Genomic DNA, 19,562 nt, shown 5'->3' on the forward strand with positions numbered 1-19,562 from the left:
CACGCCTCTCTGCGCTCAGCCAATCAGAGGGCGGACTCTGTGGCTGAGTGACAGCGAGAGGGCGGGGCTCTGGCGAGGATTCATTGAAGGAAATATATTAGCTCCGCCCCCGGGGTGACGTCGCTGGGCGGGTCCTCGTCGGCGGATGTGTCAGTCAGCGGCGCTCGGTCACTGTGTGAGGAGCTCCGAGGTGACATCGGGCAGAGAGCGGCCGGGAGGACAGGTGAGTGTGAGTGTGAGTGTAGTGATGTCAGTGTCGGCTCACATAGAAGACTACAGTACCTGTACGAAATTATCTGCAGGAACCGAGTATGTGTAACTAGGGGTCACAAGAAAGCCAGATCTGGTGCATATGAGATGCTCTGCAGGCTGGGGTAATATATCTCTTCAGAGCAATGCTCTGCAGGCTGGGGTAATATATCTATTCAGAGCAATGCTCTGCAGGCTGGGGTAATATATCTCTTCAGAGCAATGCTCTGCAGGCTGGAGTACTATATCTGCTCAGAGCAATGCTCTGCGGGCTGGGGTACTATATCTGCTCAGAGCAATGCTCTGCAGGCTGGGGTAAAGCATCTGCTCAGAGCAATGCTCTGCAGGCTGGGGTAAAGCATCTGCTCAGAGCAATGCTCTGCGGGCTGGAATACTATATCTGCTCAGAGCAATGCTCTGCAGGCTGGGGTACTATATCTGCTCAGGGCAATGCTCTGCGGGCTGGAGTACTATATCTGCTCAGGGCAATGCTCTGCGGGCTGGAGTACTATATCTGCTCAGAGCAATGCTCTGCAGGCTGGGGTAAAGCATCTGCTCAGAGCAATGCTCTGCAGGCTGGGGTAAAGCATCTGCTCAGAGCAATGCTCTGCGGGCTGGAGTACTATATCTGCTCAGAGCAATGCTCTGCAGGCTGGGGTACTATATCTGCTCAGAGCAATGCTCTGCAGGCTGGGGTACTATATCTGCTCAGAGCAATGCTCTGCAGGCTGGGGTACTATATCTGCTCAGAGCAATGCTCTGCAGGCTGGGGTACTATATCTGCTCAGAGCAATGCTCTGCAGGCTGGGGTACTATATCTGCTCAGAGCAATGCTCTGCAGGCTGGGGTACTATATCTGCTCAGAGCAATGCTCTGCAGGCTGGGGTACTATATCTGCTCAGAGCAATGCTCTGCAGGCTGGGGTACTATATCTGCTCAGAGCAATGCTCTGCAGGCTGGGGTACTATATCTGCTCAGAGCAATGCTCTGCAGGCTGGGGTACTATATCTGCTCAGAGCAATGCTCTGCAGGCTGGAGTACTATATCTGCTCAGAGCAATGCTCTGCAGGCTGGAGTACTATATCTGCTCAGAGCAATGCTCTGCAGGCTGGAGTACTATATCTGCTCAGAGCAATGCTCTGCAGACTGGGGTAACATCTGCTCAGAGCAATGCTCTGCAGAGCTCTAGTGCTTAATAAACCAATCTGTATATTATCAGTAGGAAGAATATAATGTATGATCATATGACCTCCCATCATCCCATGTCACAAGATTTATGTGGGATGAGACACTGGAGTAATATGGGGTCACTCTTTAATTACTCCCTCCCACCACCTGGTGAGCCCAAAATTGTTTGTGGTTTCACCTATATCACCTCTTAATACAGCAATAATGTGGGGACCCCTCACATTCATTGTTACTGTAGTAATATTTGGCCTCTTTGCAACACTATGTTCATAGTTCCCAATTTTTCCCCTAATGTGAACTTGACACCTCACAAAATCTAATTTTATTGATCATTTTCCTCCTTATTGACCAAACTGTGGGACAATTTTTTGCATGATCCCAATAAACGTCGCTGCCCACAATCAAAATCCAGATTGAATTTAATCAGACATAATGGTAAAAACATATTGCAATGTGTGGAATGATCATTCGTCCCCCCGCATGCTCCTGTGCCAATCCCTGCCGTCGATTCATGCCAGTGTGTTGCAAAACTGCTCATTGATCTACTCACGGCTGAGTTTGTATCTATAATATTTCCTTTGTTTATTATAGTTATTTTTATTATTCACCCTCGTCCTTGTACTTAGTCCTCACTGCTTACGTGCCTATTGAACGCCAGCATCAAAGTCTATATGAATTAAAGCAGCTTGGTCATTTCCCTATTTAATATTTGGACGTATGTTGTACCTCAATATCAGACACTGATTGAGGTAACTGGTTCTAAAGAAACATTACAGAATATTGCATCATATTTTGATTCACATTTTGTAGGACTTTCTTGCAAAGTAAAAACAGAGGTACTCCCATTATCTCAGGCAGACTTTAACACGGCCCAGCTGTATTTAAGTTATTTTTCATTGAGCTGTTAACAGAAGGGGACAGATAATCATCACCATTTATTTATATAGCGCCACTAATTCCGCAGCGTTGTACAGAGAACTCACTCACGTCAGTCCCTGCCCCATTGGGCTTACAGTCTAAATTCCCTAACACACACACACACACACAGACAGACACAGACTAGGGTCAATTTATTGGCAGCCAATTAACCTATCAGTATGTCTTTGGAGATCACAGGGTAACCACTGCTCGAGGGCAGTAAGGTCACCCAGGATTAGGAAGTTGGCGGGAGGGAGCAGGTCTGTGCCAATAATTGGAGTTTGTTCCTGCACAGCTGCCCCGTATGGAAGGTGCCCCTCAACCGTCCAAGATTTCAGCCATAACAACTCCCATCTGTGTTTGCGTTTTAGGAGGGCCCGTCCTGCCACGTATTTAGGAAATCTTTGTGAATGGGATAGGGTCTAATTTTTGGGCATAAGCTTGTACTGTGAAGCTATATGTATATTTGTTTTTTCATGAAGCGTATTTAAATAAGTCATTTTCTACGCTGGCGTTTGTTTAAACAAAAAATATTCGTAGGCACGTTTGAGCGTTTTGGTTATTTTATGATTTTTTGGAGCGTTTTTATTGGGAGGCTTCTATGAAGCAGCAAAATGCTACAAATATTCTTTTAAAACAGAAAGGCCAATTGCGTGCGCAATTTTCTGTCGTCCGGGGGGGGGGCATTAGTTAATCATTTAAATAAAAATAAAACTTGACTCTCCCCTAGGCTTTAACCTCACCCCCCTTAATTGGTTTTAAGCGGCGTCTGTTATTTGCTATTTCTTGCTGTCATTATTCTGTGTTCTTAAGAATCTTTTCTTAATTATCCGGCTTGTTTGTAGTTTGACTGTTTGATAATTGTCTGGCCTTGTGTAAAATAAAGTCTTTAAAGCAAAAATAAAAAAAAACTTGGTAGTTTAGGAAGCGTTTGAACCTCTGAAGTTGTGAAAAGTGTTTTGCTGGGGGGGCATTGTATTCTAATAAGTGCACTTTATTGTATGTGTATAAGATATTGATCTTTAGCTTAATCACCTTGTCATTATGTTGGTAAACATGACTGTGTATTAACATGTTATATGTTATATTTGCTGCAGTGGTCATCATCATTTATTTATATAGCGCCAACATATTCCGTAGCGCTTTAGCGTAGCGTGAACAGACAATGCAGTTAGATCTTTGCTATAATGGTGAAACAATGAACATCCCTCAGTTTATCTACAAATAGTATTTTGCTAAATCGATTTTAAAGGGATCCAAAATCCTCAGCAATCCGCGGTTACTAACATTGCGTTTCGGTGAAACCATTTTTCACTCAACCAGAGCGACGCATCAGCAATTAGCGTTTATCTGTCTAGTTATTCGTCCTATTTTCAGCGCCGTTTTCGTTAGCGATTAAAGCTTCGTTTGATACATTGGGAGAGTTCACTTCACAGCGATTGAGATAATTATGAAAAAAATACTTTATAGAGAAAACCCCCAGACACTGGTGCCGACGGTGGGGATTTGGCAAATAATAGCTTGGGCTGTTGTCTGCCAGTAGTACAGGTTGTCGGATTTATTTATTTTTTCATTAAGGTTAATCACATGTATTAATTATAATTATTGTTGCAACATGTAATTACAGCTTTCAGCAGCCAAACATGAGCTGACTGTGAGAATTTACCTGAGGATTACGGGCCACTGCAGTAGCCATTTTGTCAGCTGTTTAATGTACCTGCGTCGTAGGTCAAAGGTACATTTTAAAGTGTATAGGGTGCCAAGCCTACGTGGTATTCCTGTTACAAGGAAAAAATGTTGAAATGCTTATTTAATTTAAATTAATCCTCCAGTGTGGTTTAATACAGAATAACCTTTATAGCCGCACACAGATGATGTCTGTATCAGTCCGTGTGCTGATTGTGGTGTCCTATCTAGAAGCATTGTGGATTGTTCTGTATCGTGTTTTGTGTATATAGTGATGACAGTATTGTGCATTGTGCAGCCTTTTGATACTGTCACACACATTGTGCGCCCTCTGTTCACTTGTACCCAGTTGCATACAGATCACATGGAAGATTCCGGATATTGCAACTTTGAGGAATTCCTTTGCTCGGACAATTAGGGATATTTATGTAATAACGAGTGCACAGGAAAATGTAGTTTTACCCACAGCAACCAATAAAATGTTTATATTGATTTGTCTTTGTACAATATTGATTCTGGTTGCTATGAGCAACAGAATAATTTTTCCATTGCACCAGTTGTGGTAAATGTCCACCAGTCTGTCAGAGTCGACAATTGCGTAGCGCTGTGTGCGTATAAAAAGCTGTGTAAAGATTGGGAGGCTCCATATATTCAGCAGAAAACCTCCACCTCATGCACTTATGCCTCATGCCTCCTTATTGTGTCACTGCCTTCAAGTGAATCGATAGGTGGCATTCTCAGGAATATGGCTGCTGCCGCCATATGTAGGTGACAGATGCATTTTAAAGGCGCTCTCGCCCTGTTATGTCATCCCTGAGCCCTCCAGCCAATCATATTCGAGTTTGATAAACCGACTTGCTATATAATGGCAAAGGGGAGTGGCCTAGCGGTAAGTGGCGTATGAGATATTAGTGAGTGCGTAGTGTGATCTCCGTTGGAGTGAGGTCAGGGTCTCAAAGTCTAAAAATATGGCAGAGATTAGGCAAAGAGGTGTAGACAGAACGCCTTAATTTCTCCATAGCCTGCACAGAGTAATGGTATGAGAATATCCTAATCCCCCATACTGCAAAGAACATTTCTGAGGTCACTGACAGTAATTTCTTTGAATGTTGCAATGAGTTATTCCTGGACAATGCATGGTGTCTGTAGGCTGGGGGAGTGGGTATTTGTCCCCACGTATTTGTACAGCTGATAGGATGGACATTGTGCCCTGGCTGTTGGCCTTGGCTGTTACAATATTTGGTATAACATTTGTTTTGGCTCTAGTCGTCATTACGCCAGCTTCTAACACGTTCCATTTTGGCAGTATTCCTAACTGTGTTTATATCCGTCATCCCAGAACTCCAGCTGAAGGCCTGTTTTAATGGACAAGCCCCATCCCGAAGCTGCAGGGGTGGCTCAGTGGTTAGCAGCACAGTGGCTCAGTGGTTAGCACTTCTGCCTCACAGCACTGGGGTCATGAGTTCGATTCCCAACCATGGTCTTATCTGTGTGGAGTTTGTATGTTCTCCCCGTGTTTGCGTGGGTTTCCTCCGGGTGCTCCGGTTTCCTCCCACACTCCAAAAACATACTAGTAGGTTAATTGGCTGCTATCAGATTGACCCTAGTCTGTCTCTCTGTGTGTGTGTATGTTAGGCAATTTAGACTGTAAGCTCCAATGGGGCAGCGACTGATGTGAGTGAGTTCTCTGTACAGCGCTGCGGAACTAGTGGCGCTATATAAATAAATGATGATGGTACTGACAGAGTACTGGTGCTTAGCTTGTCCATCCGGCTTTTAGACCTGATTGACTGCAAACCCGCTGGGTCTTTGGGAGATCGGGATCTATATGATGTTCTTTGGGGTGAACTGTGATTACAGTCGTTGACTGCGTGTATGTATAACCAAATAAAACGCAGACGTGGCAGGTTTTTTTTGGTTGGGATCGTCTTGTGTACGGACACCTTAATTAACCTTATCTTTGCTGTAAACTGGTCTGGCAGAGCCAACCCCTCTCAGAATTGCAGTTAAATTAAAGCTCATTAAGCTGTCTATGTACATTCTATTTATAACCAGTAATGTCATGGCTTTTCTTAAAGGGATTTTTCAACTTTAAATATTAATTTAAATTGGTGCATTGAAAGCACGAGATCCAACTCATTGTCTCCAATTGAAAGTCTTAGAGCCGCTGTGTCAGATCCGAATAGCACCAAAGGTCATTGGTAGAGGTCATGGGACCCTACTAGATACAGCGATTGCTGGGGGTTCCAACACAAGGCCAAACTGCTAATATTATGTAAAGAGTGATTAAGTGAAGTTCTAAATATTATTAATAATCACATTTATTTGTATACAGCCTATTCTACCATAAGGAATGCTGATGAGAAATGGCACTGTTTTGACTGATGCAGTATGATGAATTGGCAAGGAAGGGTCATGTGATCACTACTCACATGACAGTCAGTCAGACCGGGGTTAAAGCCCGGGGAGGGTGTTACGCTGTGAGAAACACTGCAACACACTGTGCTTCTGATACTGCCCGATCTCTGTTCATTTGGAAAACTATAAAAGTGAGACACGTTACTTGTTCAAGGTGCACAGGCACCGTTATTTAAAGCCTTTCCATTTATCTAAATATATATATATTTAAAAAAAAAACCTGTACAGAGTTCTGTGAACGGTCACAGAACAAGATGTACTTTATTTCTTATTGGACGTTGATTTAGAGGGGCGGAGGATGGGGACGAGAAGAGAGGAAGCAGACCACCCACGTGCTGTGTGTGTGTGTAAATACATAATTCTAGCACAGAAACCTCTTTAGTTAACGATGGGACATATAATATGTTCACATTTTATTTCCACAACAGACAGCGCTGTCTTGAGTGAACACTTAGCCGCTTGGAGTTTGTGAATGATATTTAATTTATCCTCCAAGCAAACAACAAACCCTTCCAAATCCATTTCCGTATTTGCACTCCTACTATACGCGTGTGAGTCCCGTCTGCTTACCGGAGTTGGTTAATGTATGTAATTGCGCCGGGTGTATTTATGTTAATTGTTCTATAAGTTAGACAAGATATTCTTATGTCTGGCCAGATGGAGTGTTTAACCCAAACCCCTTGTTCTCTCTTATCTCTGATTAAACAATTTGCCACCCGGTCTGTAGGAGGAACAAAGGGACGTTCTTGACCACACTTACTGGTGTCACCTTGCCACCCGACACTCGCCAACTGTGCACTAGTAGTAGGAGAATCTCGCTGGCACCACTGGGCTTCTTCATGGAACCTGTGCTGTCGTTTGGCTGGTACCTCCTGACTGCCTTACTATGGATCAGGACTGCTGGGTAGCAGGCAGAGCGTTGACACAGAGATGCTGGGTTCAACACAGGACAGTCGGGGAACTGATTAGAATGTAAGCTCTTATCTGTTGGTTACAGCAGGTAGTAGACGTTAGGCAGAATCCTTAAGCAGTGATGTTTATTTGCTCCAAACACCATTATACACTAGTTTGAGGTACTAGTGATCTCCAGAAGTTCAGATGGTATAATACATTACATGGTCAAACACTGCTCTTTATATACTGTTTTTGCCACACATGTTGGCAGGGGGGTAGACCAGCCCCCTTTCCTAGATGGCACCATGTAGTCTGAGATATTACATTCAATGATTTGATTAGCATCAGGATGTAATATGTTCTCTTAACTTGGATTTAAATGCAATTTAAGCTTAACAAAACTTCTATCAATCTGTGATTTCCTAAATGACGTGCTGTTAGGTTTCCTTTCGCTATAAGACACAGGATGAAAGTCTAACGACCCCCTCCTGTGCATGCAGGCTAAAAGATGTCTTGGTCACTCACAAATGAAATGGTGTAATTAGTGTGGGATTTCCTTTACTACAAAAACACATTTTCTCTAACATATGCCTACTGCACCAGAAATCAGTGCATTGCTATAACAAGGATCAGTGGATTTGCAATGAAATACTCTCAACTTGTTCGTGTTTAGCCAACATGGTCATTGTTATACAGTACCCTGGATGAAACTCCTAGGTATCTTCTCCACAGAGAGCCAAGGGTCCCCAAAACCCCATCCACCATGGGGGAGGACCCTGAGGCTGATCGGTTTCCCACTGATCTGTCACTTTATCCTGCAAACCCACTCTATTCCAATAACACCAGGTTCATTGTCGTTCAAGAAAACGGTGGAGCTTTGCAGATTTGCACTGAGCATTAACACTTGCAGTGTCTACTAGCAGAGTGTGAGACCATCCCTATTGGCTGGTCCATTGCCCTTGGTTATGACACAGCTGAGCTCTGCATTGTGCACTTTATAGAATTGTGTCCACCGAGAAGCCCTGAGCTGTTTAGAAGGGAGGGGGGGGGACTCTGTCTATACGAGAGAAATACTGTTGAAGAACACAGGAAACTAAATTTTAAAAAAAATTAAAGTTGTCTGAAGGGCGGGAAACCCCTTAAATTCTAATGCATGACGTTAATTAGTCTAAAGTTCTGAATTGACCTGTTGCAGAACGACAGCAAATAAAGCCCAGAGAGTAAGGGGCTCTATCCGCGGATCCTCTGTTACCGTGCACAGGGCTGACAATCTGTCACCATGGTGTACTCTCTGGGTCACTGGCTGCGAACAAGCAGGAACGCTCATAACTTAAATTAATGAGCAGTCGCGACTGCGAGCCAGGCTGAACAACGGTCGCTCTGTGTGGGCTGCGCTGGATCTAGAGGACAAGCCCTGTCGCTGAAAAGTAATCAGCCTGCAGCACCACAAGTCTCAGCGTGTCCTGCCAGCCAAAGAAGTTGGTTACATTTTAGGAGACTATCCCAAGTTTTCACGGCCTACAGTTCACTCTTTAATTCCTGGGACGCTACTGTCAGTAACCCCCCTTAGACTTCCCGGACTGGTCAATTGTGTTTATTATATATTTTGGTCCTTGTGCAATGGAGAAACAGATCCCGTGGGTGTACTTTTCTTTAACCTCACTAGAAAACAAACCAACCCACAAAAATGAATAGACAGGAAGTCTGATGTACATAGGAAAAATACTTCCCCCTCATTAAACAAACAAAACCTCCATAGTTCTGTCAATTTAATGAATATTTTTCGAAACCTTTGTGAACGTCACTATCGTATAATTCCAATTTAAGTAACTTGGATTTTAAGAGGAACTTAACCCAATGCAGCATGTTACACTAAAATAGACCGTATTACTGCCACGTCAGGTACGCCAACGTCTATAATATTCCGCGTAGGGGGACAGTCAGAGGCATTCATGCTGCCTAAAAAACGTAGGTTTTTGCAGGGGCGAGCTCTGACGACCCGGGTCGAGGCTCGGTGTGAAGGGGGGTCAGTGCAGGGTTATTCGGGTGTCAGTCTCTGGTTGTCTGAAGTGTGAACAGTATGACCCGGGTTTTTCAACCGTGTTCGGTATAAACACGTTCTACCTGGGAATTTGCCGCGTCCAAGGTGCGGTGTGAACGGGGTCTCTGACTGGGATGCTCTGTGACACGGCAAAAACCCAGCTTGAAATAACTGGGAAATTACAGGGGCTGCAATCTGAATGTTGTAGCCGGCTCTTCTCACCAGCTTATACTGAGGACTTACACGGCCTTATCTTGCAAGGTAGATGATTATTCCTAGTGTCCAAATGACATAATTTAATTAAGAGCTGTCCCTCCACAAGATTCAGGAAGGTTGATGCTGATGACCCTGAAAAATGTTTGAACTTAAATCGCAGTGTGTTATGCAATTAATTACACCTTTGCCACCGAGCAGTCACCAGGCCGTGGCATGAAGTAACTGTTACCCAGAGCTGGAACCTCGCCCGCCTAATCATCCCCTTGGCATCTGCTGTGACACCGCTCAGTACTTCCGTCTAATCCTTTATTTCCTTGTTCCCTCTCCGATCTCGGCTACAATTCCCTATATAACACGGATGGCGTGTCTTTACCTTCAGGTCTGGATTTACACGATCGTTTCCGTCTTTTATATAATTTATCAGGAGACCAGAGTCCCTCCTCCCCGCTTCTTTAGTTACTTTAAAGGCCCATTTAAGAAGAACTCCGGTGGAGGGCAGTACGTTAAGCTTAAACACACAGTGATGCGGTGTTCTTCAGATGCCGCGGATCACATGATGCCTCCGATTGTCCGCCTACGCGGAATATTATAGGCGTTGGCGGAACATGGCAGTAAGTAATATGGTGTATTTGAATTATATGTAACGTTCACAAATGTTTAGAAAAATATTCATTAAATTGACAGAACTATGGAGGTTTTTTGTTTGTTTAATGAGGGGAAGTATTTCTCCTGTGTACATCAGACTTCCTGTCTGTTCATTTTTGTGGGTTTGTTTGTTCTCTAGCGAGGTTAAATAAAAGTACACCCACGGGATCTGTTTCTCCATTGCACAAGGACCAAACTCTATAATAAAAACAATTGACCAGTCCGGGAAGTCTAAGGTACACCTGAATCCTGTTTGCGTACTGTTGTGACTATAGGAAAAGTGGAACGTTGCCTTGCTATCAGTTCCGGTTAATGATTAGTACATATTGCTATAAGGTGAGGTTGGAGTTTTGCTGATCAGCAGTGATTTTATTTATGTTTATAGACTTTTGTAGACTTTGAACATCTAACGATCCCTCTGTGAAGATTGTAAATGGGTAGACCTTGTACGACGTGCCGCGCCTGTTCTCCACACAATTCTTGGAGAGATATTGGGACTCGGAGAGTTTTTCTGCTTTTCATTTTGTATTTTTTTTATGGACAATAAAGTTTTAAATGTTCAAAATTATTTTCCTAGCCATGGGGTAGGTAACCTGCGGCCCTCCAGGTGTTGTGAAACTACAAGCCCCAGCATGCTTTGCCAGTGGATAGCCGGCTGATAGCTGGCAGGGCATGCTGAGAGTTGTAGTTTCACAACACCTGCCGAGCCACAGGTTGGACAGGCCTGCGAGTAAGGCCTCACAAGCGGTATATTATCACGTCAGCGTCCCCTCCGTCGGCTTCGTCTGTGCTAGTTGTCGTCTTATGTGCAATTTTGTGTTGCTCTATACACGGTAGTGAGGAAGTGATTGATGATGAATGGAATTTCAGCCACAAGTGAGAAAAGTGAGGCAGCCGTGAATGTTTTCAGGAGCTGGGAAGGGGCACGTCCCACCCATGTCATTTAGTTCTGCTATAAACCAAGTGTGTGAAAGGCTGTAGGGTAATATATAATGTATTGCTGACACTGGAAAGATCACGCTGATAACAATGGTTCTTGCCACTTATCTGTAAGTAATGTAGGATGTCAATAACCGCATATTGAATAGCATTTATCCCAGATAGATAAGACCATGCAGGATTGCTGCATGTGGACAGGTAGTGGCGTTATATAGCGTCAAGCTCTGTAATATACCCGGAACGTGATCTTGTGTTATCGAAGACTCTCTATTGACTACAGTATCGCGAATATACACGTATAAACTTCTGTAAATAATACCATACCCGCCAACTCTCCCGGAATGTCCAGGAGACTCCTGAAACTCTGGTCGGTCTCACGGATTCCCGGGAGAGCAGGCAAGTCTCCTGCATCCTGCAACTGCCAGCCTAAATGACGCGATTCGCGTCATTTTGCCCCCCCCCCCCCCCTTTCTATAATCTCAACACCAACTGTTTCCTGGCTTTCCGAAATTAATGTCCCTCATAGTGTTGTGAAATTGGGTACGTGTGGTGCCAGCACTCATCACCGCTACAAGGAAATGACCCAAGGAATCTGTGTTCTGCCAAAGTATATTTACATACTCTTAGCGTGTAGTGTGTACTTTTGGGGAATGTCTGAGCCGATCTCGTGCGCAGGAGCTCAAAGCTTTTACATATCAGGGAAGAGGTGGCTTCCCAAAAATGTCATTTTTAAAGAGATATCATGTAGACACATTGTTCATATTAAACAGTTTTATAGAGTTGTGTTTCCCGATTTAAAACTTGTGTTTTAAAAGTTATGATTTGGTAAATACTATGTTTTGTTGTTGCCTCAAAAAAAGAAATTGGTTCTAATGTGATTATTTGGTGCAAATACAAACACAATACAAATATGTATAGCAATCTCTCTGTATGTTTTACTGAACATTGATAGACCACTTTTCTTTCTAATTTTGTACAGATAAAATTGATTCCACTTTGCAAAACAATCCACTTAACATCTTAGAGAGATTATATATATATATATTTTATACTTGCCCCTAAATTTGACACAATGGGGTATATTTACTAAACTGCGGGTTTGGAAAAGTGAAGGCGTTGCCAATAGCAACTAATCAGATTCCAGCTGTTATTTTGTAGAATGCACTCAATAAATGACAGCTAGAATCTGATTGGTTGCTATAGGCAACGCCTCCACTTTTCCAAACCCGCAGTTTAGTAAATCTAGCCCTAGGTGTTGCTCTGCTCCTAAATCGTAGCACTAGGACGCTATATAAGTTATTCCGTAGAGCCCTAAGATTTTGTACACCGTGCTCACATACGTAGAGCTCTAATGCTTTGTTTTTGGACCCGAGCAGCACTGTATTATAATGCTCAGCTATTACATATAATGCACCTCTGCTACAAAACAGACCAGAGCTGACCTCTGCCCCCACAGAGGTGACAGAGGATGTCAGCATAGGGCAGAGTGGTATGAGCGGAGCCACAGCAGTTAGCTGGCAAGGTATGCTGGGAGTTGTAGTTCCACAACACCTGGAGAGCCACAGGTTGACCAAGGCCTGACCTCGGTGTTCCTGAGGAAAACTTGTCTATCATAAGGACCAACGCACCTCTTACTGAGAATAATGTTTCTAATATGGATATTAGAAATCGCCTTTGGTTCCTGTGATTGGTCTAAATAGCTACAAGCCTGTGCCTTTGTATGGTCACAGAATTATCTGTGACTTCTAACATCCATATAATTATCGGTAGGGGAGAGCATTATCTCCTATGCATTTCGCAGTATTTTATAGCTATCTGTAGACGTGTAGTTATAGGTCACTTGGTGCAGACAGAAGTTAATGAATTAGGCACAAAGTGATGATCACGTGATTGCTGAGGAAGGACGTCCCCTGAGCGGAGCAGCGTTATAAACCAACGCTGACTCTTTCTATTTATCCTGACGTCCTGGGGAATCTGACATCAGACCGTCTCTCAGGTGAGTACACGTGTTGTAGTCTGTTCCTGCTTCCGTTGGGAATTATTCTGAATTGTTCGCTGTGCTGTGTATTCCGGTAGTTATGTGAGTGTTATCTGAGTCCTGCTAGCGTGCTCTCTGCAAACACTCTCCTCTCGCTGGGTTACTTCTCTTATTGCTATCCGTTAATATTGTGCTCGTTATTCCCCACTCGGATTACTCTTGTTCAATGGAGATTATTGTAGCTGTTCCTACCAAGTGCCTCAGTGAAATAAATATATATATATATATATATATATATATATATATATATATATATATATATATAATTACTGGAAGATGCAGCTTGTGTGAGTAAAGTCAGACAAAATAACAAGCGATCTGATCTAAATAAGCTACTGATTTTAGTTTATTGCAAAAAGTTGCTTTGTATAACTAAAGGAACTTGAAACAGTATTTACAAATCTGCTTCCAAGATGTTTTTTCGCAATTTTTTTTTTTTTGGACTAATTTGTTTTTTTTTTTTGTTTTTTTTCTTTAATCCCATTAGATTTTTGGGGATATAACTGCAATGTAGTTATTAGGTTATATCTGTATCCAGAGTGTACATGGTACTGTAGCCGTTCTGTCCCAGGATATACTTGGACCCCGGCACACAAGCAGATTGACATACACCCTCTGATTAATGCACCTTTGCACTGTGGAAGTCATTCACTGGGGGGCAGTCGGTCATGTTTGTGACATACTTCTCTGCAGGACATTTCAGTTTGTCGTATAAATGTCACACAGCAATTTATATTTTTATTTTCTTCATAGAACCATGTGTCTAATTGCAGGGCACAGGCAGATGATTTGCCACTAAGTTGTTCGTAACTGCCACGCACACAGTGATAATTAGAATAACACACACACACAAAGAAATACCTGTCACACTTTATGTACCTATCTGCACTTCCTTTTAATAAAGTTCTATTTAAATTTCTATGAATATGGACGTATTATCCTATATAGCGACTCTTCCCTCCTGTTTGCTAAAGCACACAAGGCTTTTCAAACGCGTTCTAGACCACCGACCGACAGAAATGTATCCCATTTTTATTTAAATTGTAATTATGTCTTTTTTTTTTTTTTAAACTATTTACAAGATTTGGTCGTAGGTCTTTCATTACCCACAGATAATTGTACGCTTCGCTGATACGAAGACTGAATTGGGCAAAAAATAGCTGGATGTGTCCGCTTTATACGACCTGGGTGTAGGGGGTGAGCTAATCACATTCTTCCAATATTGGGGAGTGTCGTCTTTGGCCAGTTTTGCCCAATCGGGATAAAGATTACAGTTTCGTCTGTGTGCACCATCCCCGCCAATCATGAGTATAAAACAAATTATCCAGAGATATGTCTGATTCTTTGTTTTCCTATAATGTGTTTATTTAACATCTGCAGAGAGTATAAATTTTATGTCCAGTTGACCTAATTTCAGCTGTTTGAAGCCATAGATTACAGAATATAAAGGAATTCAATGTGATTGGCGAAACGCGCTGTACACGTCTTACTCGTTGATCCCGGTACCTGCATACGACTGTTGTTCACATTAGCCCCAGGTCAGCCAATGCACAATTTTCCCATATTTTGACTCCTATGTGTACATGATTTTCAGTTCCCTTTTTCCACAACGCATTTCTTTGAAATGTGGCTTCAGAGCATTCTATTAACAGTCTTCTGAACAAGTCGTGAGAGAGACCACAATCTGATTGGGATTAATTTTGATTGCGGAAACATCTGATTAACCAAAGACTCACGGCACATCCGTCGCCATTGGCGACCACACTGGAAGGGGGTTTCGGGCGATTGATGATCTTCCTATACATTCACAGCATTAGACCGGCCTGGATATAACTGCTGCGTGTATGCACCCTTAGATTTATAAAAGTTTGTCCTTATATCAACTTGTCCTGCACTGGAAATGATCTGCGGTGATTAATCTGCGCTCTTAGTTGTTGGGTAACCATATTATATTAAATCGCCAGTGGAATAAATCTGTTTTCAGTGTACAGATCTTATTTGCAGTATTGCTCAATATTTAATAATGCTTTCATAGAGACTCATTGTGAATTAATTCCAAACGAGTTGTGTACATCTGAGTTCATCTTTATCTGTGTGATCCCTTTATATCATATTACTTGTATACTAAACCCGTCTTTAGCTTTGGGTGGGTGTGTGTATTCCCAGCATCTTGGCTATGGACTGACTATTAGCTGATTGTGTGTGAATAATATATATAAAAGAACCTGGTTCTGTAACAGGATGCACTGAACGAAGGGTTTGGTTATCTTTGGAAGGGGGGGGTGGGGGGTAACACTCTATAGTTGAATTGTGTAGGACAGGATGTAGCACTGTGTGGTTCCCCATCCAGACATATCTGTATCACAATAGGAGGATGGATGCCTAACATTAAAGAAAATAAATAACGGAGGAACATTTATGAAAACTGGTGTAAGGATAACTAGGCAAAGAAAAGTTGCTGACCTTGGAGAGGTAGAGCCGCAGTTTAGCTGCCAGAGCAGCCACATGCCAGGCGGAGAAGTGCGCTGTGCTCGTCGCGTTCCAACAGAGGGCATGGGTTTGCCAGGCAAGATGGCAGCGTTTGCAGAGTGGGTAGGAGTAGTTAGACAGCTTTTGGGGGGCAGCCAGTTTCCTTGCTAAGTACACAATACGCACACATCCAGGGTGCTTCATAAATGAGGTCTACTTTATGCAGGTTTTGGTAATAAAACAGTACATAAAGCATCATTAGAACAATAGCAGATTTGATAGGACACACATACAAGGACCGTGTTCCCCGCACTGTGACTTTGTACAGAGATCCAGGTGACGCATTCTACGTAATCTCATTATTGTGCTACAATTTGCTTTTGTTAATCGACTTAATACAATTACATATAAGAAACCTTATTTCTTCATCCCCAACATTACGTCTATCTCACTGCAGAGCACCAGCCCCAGGCTCTCTGACCTTTTCCCTCTATCAGATAAGACTATAATCGGGTTAACAAAACACAACATGACTCTGTTCCTGTTGTACTGCCTGCAGGGACAGACCTCTTCCCAGAGAATCGTGTCTGGGGGGGCAGAGAGGATCTGTGCTCAATGCTTCAGTCTCTGAGAAATATTCGTAGTCCTTGAATTAGTCAGAATATTAAATACAAAAAAAAAACGTGCAAACAAAACAATCTATATCTTGTGCAATAAAATCCAATATATTTTGCTTTCATTTTCTAAATTTAAAAAAAATAAAATTACTACTGTTATAATCTGATTATGGGTAATACCTGTAATAAATGTCCCACCTAGGAAGTATTGTTTAAGTCACTATGTAAATGATCTATTGTTCGGTATCTTTATAAGTTTTTCGGCATCACAGGTGGATGTACAACCACTCGGATGTTCCCTTTAAACGCTCCCAAGTTTGGCGCCCACTGCGATGTGTTACAGGGTGACCGATACTCTTGGTGAAGGCTTATTCTTTTCTCGTTTTAGGGTTCACAGCACCTCCAGAATGAACCAGAGTCACCATACGATGGGCACAACTGATCCCCACGCTGGTCACGTGCACCCGACCACAGCTGGTCATGACCACGGCGGAGGAGGCGGGTGCGGCATGCACATGATGGTGGGTACCAGATTTTGGGGGGTTCGTCTCATGGCTTCGCATGGCACCTTACCTGTTCCACCTCGTATGTCGTCTGTGTGCCTCAGCCAGGCTACTGGGGAACCGTGTGTTATTCACTGGGCCAGCAGAATGATATGTGAGATTATAGGGGTAGATTCTTAGGGCTGGATTTACTAAAGCTTCTAAGGAGGAAAAGTGGAGGTGTTGCCCATAGCAACCAATCAGATTCTAGTTCTCATTTCTCCAGTACATTCTAGAATTTGGTTGCTATGGGCAACACCCCCACTTTTCCTTTTTACAAGCTTTAGTAAATCTTCCCCTTAGTCTTCAAACATTCTAAAGAGGAAAAGTGGAGGTGTTGCCCATAGCGACCAATCAGATTCTAGCTAACTTGTATCTAGTACATTGTAGCACATGATAGCTACAATCTGGTTGGTTGATTTTTACATTTTTAGAAGGTTTGATACATCTACCAGTCAGTGTCATTTTTGATATCTCCAATACAAGGGAGTTAAAGTGTCTCCTTCCCAGGACACAAAACCGCCTCTGTGTGTAATTGTATTATTAGCCTCTGAGCTAAATTGATCTCCGTATAAATAGTCTTCATTATGTTACAGGGCACGGGCTGCCCATTAAGTTACCAGAGTACCCTCTGGAGGGCCCCAAGCCTACGGGCCCCTACTCTATATTTGCTACTATGAAAGCAGCTGAAATGTGAAATTTTTTGTCCTAAAATCACAAAATCATTAAACAAATGTGTTCATACTGTAGCTTATTTTGTATTTATACTATGTAATAGTGTATTTTCAGTGGTAGGTTGCTACTGGATAAGTTCTGCTTAGCTCAGTCTCACACTAAACATGTATATTGTTTAACGCATGCGGTTATACTGCAGTTGGTTGGTTAGGGGAGCGTCCAATCTAATAGACAGTGGTGTAATACCTCCTACTGCCACTGGAGGCAATGCAATGCTTCACATCTCCCACCACTCAGTGCCCCCCTTACCCCTAATGGTCGTCTCTGGTCACCAGCTCCTGGAGCGAGTGCAGTGACCTATGGAGAGGAATACATTCACCTCCTCTCATTGACGGTCATCCCACTGCCCTGATTGCAGAAGCTGGTGCTTTATAATCCTGCAAATGTGTGACCGGAGGGCTTGGGGAGGGGGGGAGAGGAATGTTGGGGGGGGGGGGGGGGCATGGAGCAATGTAAGAGCTTAGGATAGTGGTACGAGGTTCTCGCCTCTTCCTTAGTCCAGCTAATGGCAGTAATATAACAGGTGGGCAATCAATGTACGTCTGGCTCTTTTGTGCAGCGATATAACTCTTATTATCCTTCTCGCTCCTCTCCAGCCAATGTCGTTTTACTTTGGGTACACGAATGTGGAGCTGCTGTTCTCTGGGCTGGTGATTAATTCAGCCGGAGGTAAGTACGTTATGTCCGTCATTAGCGTCACACTCCTGATAAATGTCAGTTTGTAACACTTTGTAATACAATAGTACAAACTTTGATGGCACTGAAAATAAATAAATATATATATATATATATATATAATCATTATATTATGGAAGGAGTTTTTTCAGTTTTGCCAATTCCACCCTAACTCGGAACAGATGGAGAATTTTAAGTGTTGTGTTTCTTCCTCTGTAGTTGCCACATTTTTGCTCCCAGTTTTAACCCCATAATAACATAAATGCATCAATCTTTGTAAATAAAGATGTTATTTAAGGTTGTTTTTTCTTCAACTAACAAAAGGTGGAAAATTTATATAGAAAATCTTTGATTTCATGTAAGACTCCAGGCGTATGGTTTTTCTTTTTTTATCAGATTATCAGAACAAAAATACCATTTTCTTTACAGTACAACTTGTATCCTCTGCTTTGATAACTTTTATCTTTTGGACCTTTAAAGAATTAAGGAGAATGTTTAATAACCTGGTGTGTTGTAACCCCATAGCAGCCAATCAGGTGTCAGCTTTCATAAGTGTGCCTACACTAGACCGCTGAAAGGTCATATCTGATTGGTCGCTATGGGTTACAACACCTCATTGGGTTTTGTGTTTTTTTGTATATTCCTCATGTGTTCTAATGTTTCTCTCTTTCCAGAAATGGCCGGAGCCTTCGTGGGGGTGTTTCTGCTAGCCGTGCTGTACGAGGGGTTGAAGATCGCACGGGAAGCTTTGCTTCGGAAGTCTCAAGTCAGTATCCGTTATAACTCCATGCCGGTGCCAGGACCGAACGGGACCATCCTGATGGAGACTCACAAAACTGTGGGGTAAGAGATGGCGCAGTCGTAGAGGGCGCAATCCACTCAGAACCCCTTTTAAAGGGGAGGTCGCCATCCGGTGGCCTAAACCAATACTGCTGTCAATTCACCGGGATTTCGCTCTGTCACAGAGGAACGAGGCACTTTGTGAATTGTAAAATGTTGGTGATTGGGTGGGAGGGGGGGGATTATTTGCTACCGTCTATTTGTTAGTTATTTTTTAATCCCTATTTTTGTCCTCTACTCCCCCAGGCAACAGATGGTGAGCTTGCCTCATGTTTTCCAGACGTTTCTCCACATCATCCAGGTGGTGGTCAGCTACTTCCTCATGTTGGTATTCATGAGTTATAACGCCTATCTCTGCATCGCGGTGGCGGCCGGAGCCGGTACTGGATATTTCCTATTTAGCTGGAAGAAGGCGGTGGTCGTTGACATCACCGAACATTGCCATTAGCCAC

General features: G+C 43.0%; 1 protein-coding gene across 4 annotated transcripts; it reads left to right on the top strand.

The window, feature by feature from the left end:
- Positions 1-120: 120 nt before the first annotated feature.
- On the top strand, positions 121-19,558 carry SLC31A1 (solute carrier family 31 member 1). 4 transcript variants are annotated; one of them, XM_075185440.1, is made up of 5 exons: positions 121-223; positions 16,707-16,839; positions 18,192-18,264; positions 18,945-19,113; positions 19,357-19,558. In XM_075185440.1, exons 2-5 carry the CDS (start codon positions 16,726-16,728, stop codon positions 19,556-19,558), a joined length of 558 nt encoding a protein of 185 aa, XP_075041541.1. In that variant the 5' UTR covers positions 121-223; positions 16,707-16,725. The 4 variants fall into 4 exon arrangements, with proteins under 4 accessions (XP_075041541.1, XP_075041540.1, XP_075041542.1 ...); XM_075185439.1 differs by lacking the exon at positions 121-223 and adding an exon at positions 13,257-13,274; XM_075185441.1 differs by lacking the exon at positions 121-223 and adding an exon at positions 14,499-14,770.
- The last annotated feature ends 4 nt before the right edge of the window (positions 19,559-19,562 follow it).

Source organism: Mixophyes fleayi, chromosome 9, assembly GCF_038048845.1.
Source record: "Mixophyes fleayi isolate aMixFle1 chromosome 9, aMixFle1.hap1, whole genome shotgun sequence".
In the NCBI taxonomy this organism is placed as follows: domain Eukaryota; kingdom Metazoa; phylum Chordata; class Amphibia; order Anura; family Limnodynastidae; genus Mixophyes; species Mixophyes fleayi.

What these genes read in the sequence shown, in the direction of transcription:
- SLC31A1 (XM_075185438.1), top strand. Translation starts at nt 16,651, where the DNA reads ATGTGTTACAGGGTGACCGATACTCTTGGTGAAGGCTTATTCTTTTCT. An exon ending in GGTGCGGCATGCACATGATG is followed by an intron (nt 16,840 to 18,191) that starts GTGGGTACCAGA and finishes GCTCCTCTCCAG; the next exon opens with CCAATGTCGTTTTACTTTGG. An exon ending in GAGACTCACAAAACTGTGGG is followed by an intron (nt 19,114 to 19,356) that starts GTAAGAGATGGC and finishes CTACTCCCCCAG; the next exon opens with GCAACAGATGGTGAGCTTGC.